This window comes from Lipotes vexillifer, unplaced genomic scaffold (genome assembly GCF_000442215.2).
Source record: "Lipotes vexillifer unplaced genomic scaffold, Lipotes_vexillifer_v1.1 scaffold753, whole genome shotgun sequence".
Classification (NCBI taxonomy): Eukaryota; Metazoa; Chordata; class Mammalia; order Artiodactyla; family Lipotidae; genus Lipotes; species Lipotes vexillifer.
In genome coordinates, this window is record NW_006783618.1 from 1941463 (window position 1) to 1943752 (window position 2290).

The 2290-nt window shown below is 57.4% G+C and overlaps 1 protein-coding gene across 1 annotated transcript in view; it reads left to right on the forward strand.

The window, feature by feature from the left end:
- DSCAML1 (DS cell adhesion molecule like 1) overlaps positions 1-2290 on the forward strand; it is a 352214-nt gene that overhangs the window by 250053 nt on the left and 99871 nt on the right. The window contains exon 5 of the mRNA XM_007456333.1: positions 1316-1594. Coding sequence (XP_007456395.1) covers positions 1316-1594 — 279 coding nt within the window. The remainder of the gene's footprint in view (positions 1-1315; positions 1595-2290) is intronic.

Here is a 2290-nt window from a genome sequence, read left to right on the forward strand (position 1 = left end):
GGCACGTGGGGATGCCATAGGGGATCAGCGCTGCCTCAAGGAGCTCTCGGCCTTCCAGGGGAGCCAGATACATGGCCTGGTGCTAAGTGCTGTTGGCAAGGGCCTGGGGGGGAGTGGCAACAGTGGTTGCCCCTGGGAGGGAAGCGGGGTGGCCGGGTGCAGGGGCGAGGGGGGCTCCCTTTGCACTGTATGCTCTCCTCTGCTTTCTGAAGTTTTGTCATGTGCATATTTGCACTTTCCATTCTTTTTCTTTAAAGGAAAAGGCTGAGTGAAAATAAAATGAAAGAAAAGGAAAACTATGGGAACTCAGTGAAAGTGGCCTGAGGGAGGCGTCCAGAGGAGGTGACGTTGAAGCTGGTTTGTGAAAGATTAGTAGGAGTTGGCCAAGCAGAGCAGGCTGGCGGGCAGCGCGCCAACAGCATGCCCTGAGTGGGGAACTGGTGAGATCAGAAAGCGGTCGGGCGGGGGAGGCAGGCCAGGCCAGGGACCTGGTTGGCGTGAGATCACAGATCCCAGAAGGCCTAATTCAGGATAAGAAGTGTGGATTGTAATAGGTAGGTAGAGGGAGCCTATGGGAGTTTTACATCAGGGGAGGGTCCCCTGTGGGCAGAAAACCCAGAGAGGCCTTTTAGGGTGAGAACTAGACTGAGGTAGCAGCCAGCACGCCGCTCACATAAACACGGGCATCACACACAGAATCCCACCAGTGAGGGCCTAGGCCTCCTGCAGTGTAGGGCGCAGACCCACAGTCGCTGCTTTCTCTAGGTTTGGGAATGCAAAAAACAGAAGCATCGTTGGGGTAGCCAGTGTGTTTTGTGGAAGGCTTAGCTTCCGAATCCTCCTGGGCCCCAGTGGAAAGGCACTGCCCTCTCTGAGCCTGCCCAGACTGCAGGTGGGAAGAGACAGAACGGGACAGGGATGCCCATCCTCGACAGGCCCAGACTGAGACTGACCAGAATTACAAACCCAAGATGTCATGGTCCTCATGTCACAGGGACTGTTTGTATGAAAGTGTCTCCCTCCCTGTGTCTCTTGCTGTTTCCCTTTTTCCCTCTGTCTGTCTGTCTGTCTGTCTGTCTGTCATTCTAGCCTAGTCTGCCCACCATATCCTCTCCTCCCCCAGCCCCTGCTCCCAGCCGTGCTTCTCGGGGCCTCCGTCTGGCCCGAGTAGGAGCATTTGGGCCAGAGTCTGGGGCACAGGGAGACACACTGGGTATCATTCACTCCGGGCACCGGTGGGCAGCAAGTTCTGGGGGACTGCCTTCCTGCTCCCACCCAGGGCTGGCCAGGACCTCTCGTGTTCTCTGCCTTCCAGACCCGGCCAAGTCGATCCCCACCATCCTGGACGGCTTCCACTCCCAGGAAGTGTGGGCCGGCCTCAACATGGAGCTGCCCTGCACCGCCTCCGGCTACCCCATCCCTGCCATCCGCTGGCTCAAGGATGGCCGACCCCTCCCAGCTGATAGCCGCTGGACCAAGCACATCACGGGGCTGACCATCAGTGACCTGCGGACCGAGGACAGCGGCACCTACATTTGTGAGGTCACCAACACCTTCGGCTCAGCAGAGGCCACAGGCACCCTCACAGTCATCGGTGAGCGGGGAAGCCCCTCTTCCAGCTTCAGTAACCTTTGAGAGCGCCGCGTGTGGTGGGGAGGGGCGTGGGGGCAGCCGCCCCAGCCTCTGGCCGGCCCCAGGGGATGATCCCCTGGTTGGGGAAGGCAGGTTGGTGTCCTGGGGAAAGCACTGGGTTTGAAATCAGAAGACCTGCCTTTTGGTTCTCATATCACCAGATCGTAACTGACTTGGGGAAAATCATATAACCCTGGGCATCACCTCTATGCCCTTTTCTGTCAAAGGAGATAATAACGCTGGCCCTCCTACCTCCCAGAGGTCACGAGGGTCAAAAGGGACAATGACGGTGATGTGATAAGCTCACGGAGCTTCTCAGCTTCTTGGGAGGAGGCAGAGTCTATACTAAAGGAAACAATGCTGATGTGAATCCATCAGAGGACATATGAACCCACCAGAGGCGACATTCAGAATATTTAGTGATAATTAATAGAGGTACCGATTGATCAGGGCAGACGCCGGAGGTAAACACCCAAGGCAGCCTTTCCAGGACCTGCCAGTTGGGCATTAACTCTGGTCCTTCCTGTTCCTCCCCATCCCAGAGCCCCAGGGTCCAGGGAGCACGTGTGGAGAGCAGGAGGTCTTCGCAGACCCCTGCTGCTGCTGAGCTGCCGGAAGGGAAGACAGGTCGAGGCAGAGGGGCTGAAGCTAGGGAAAG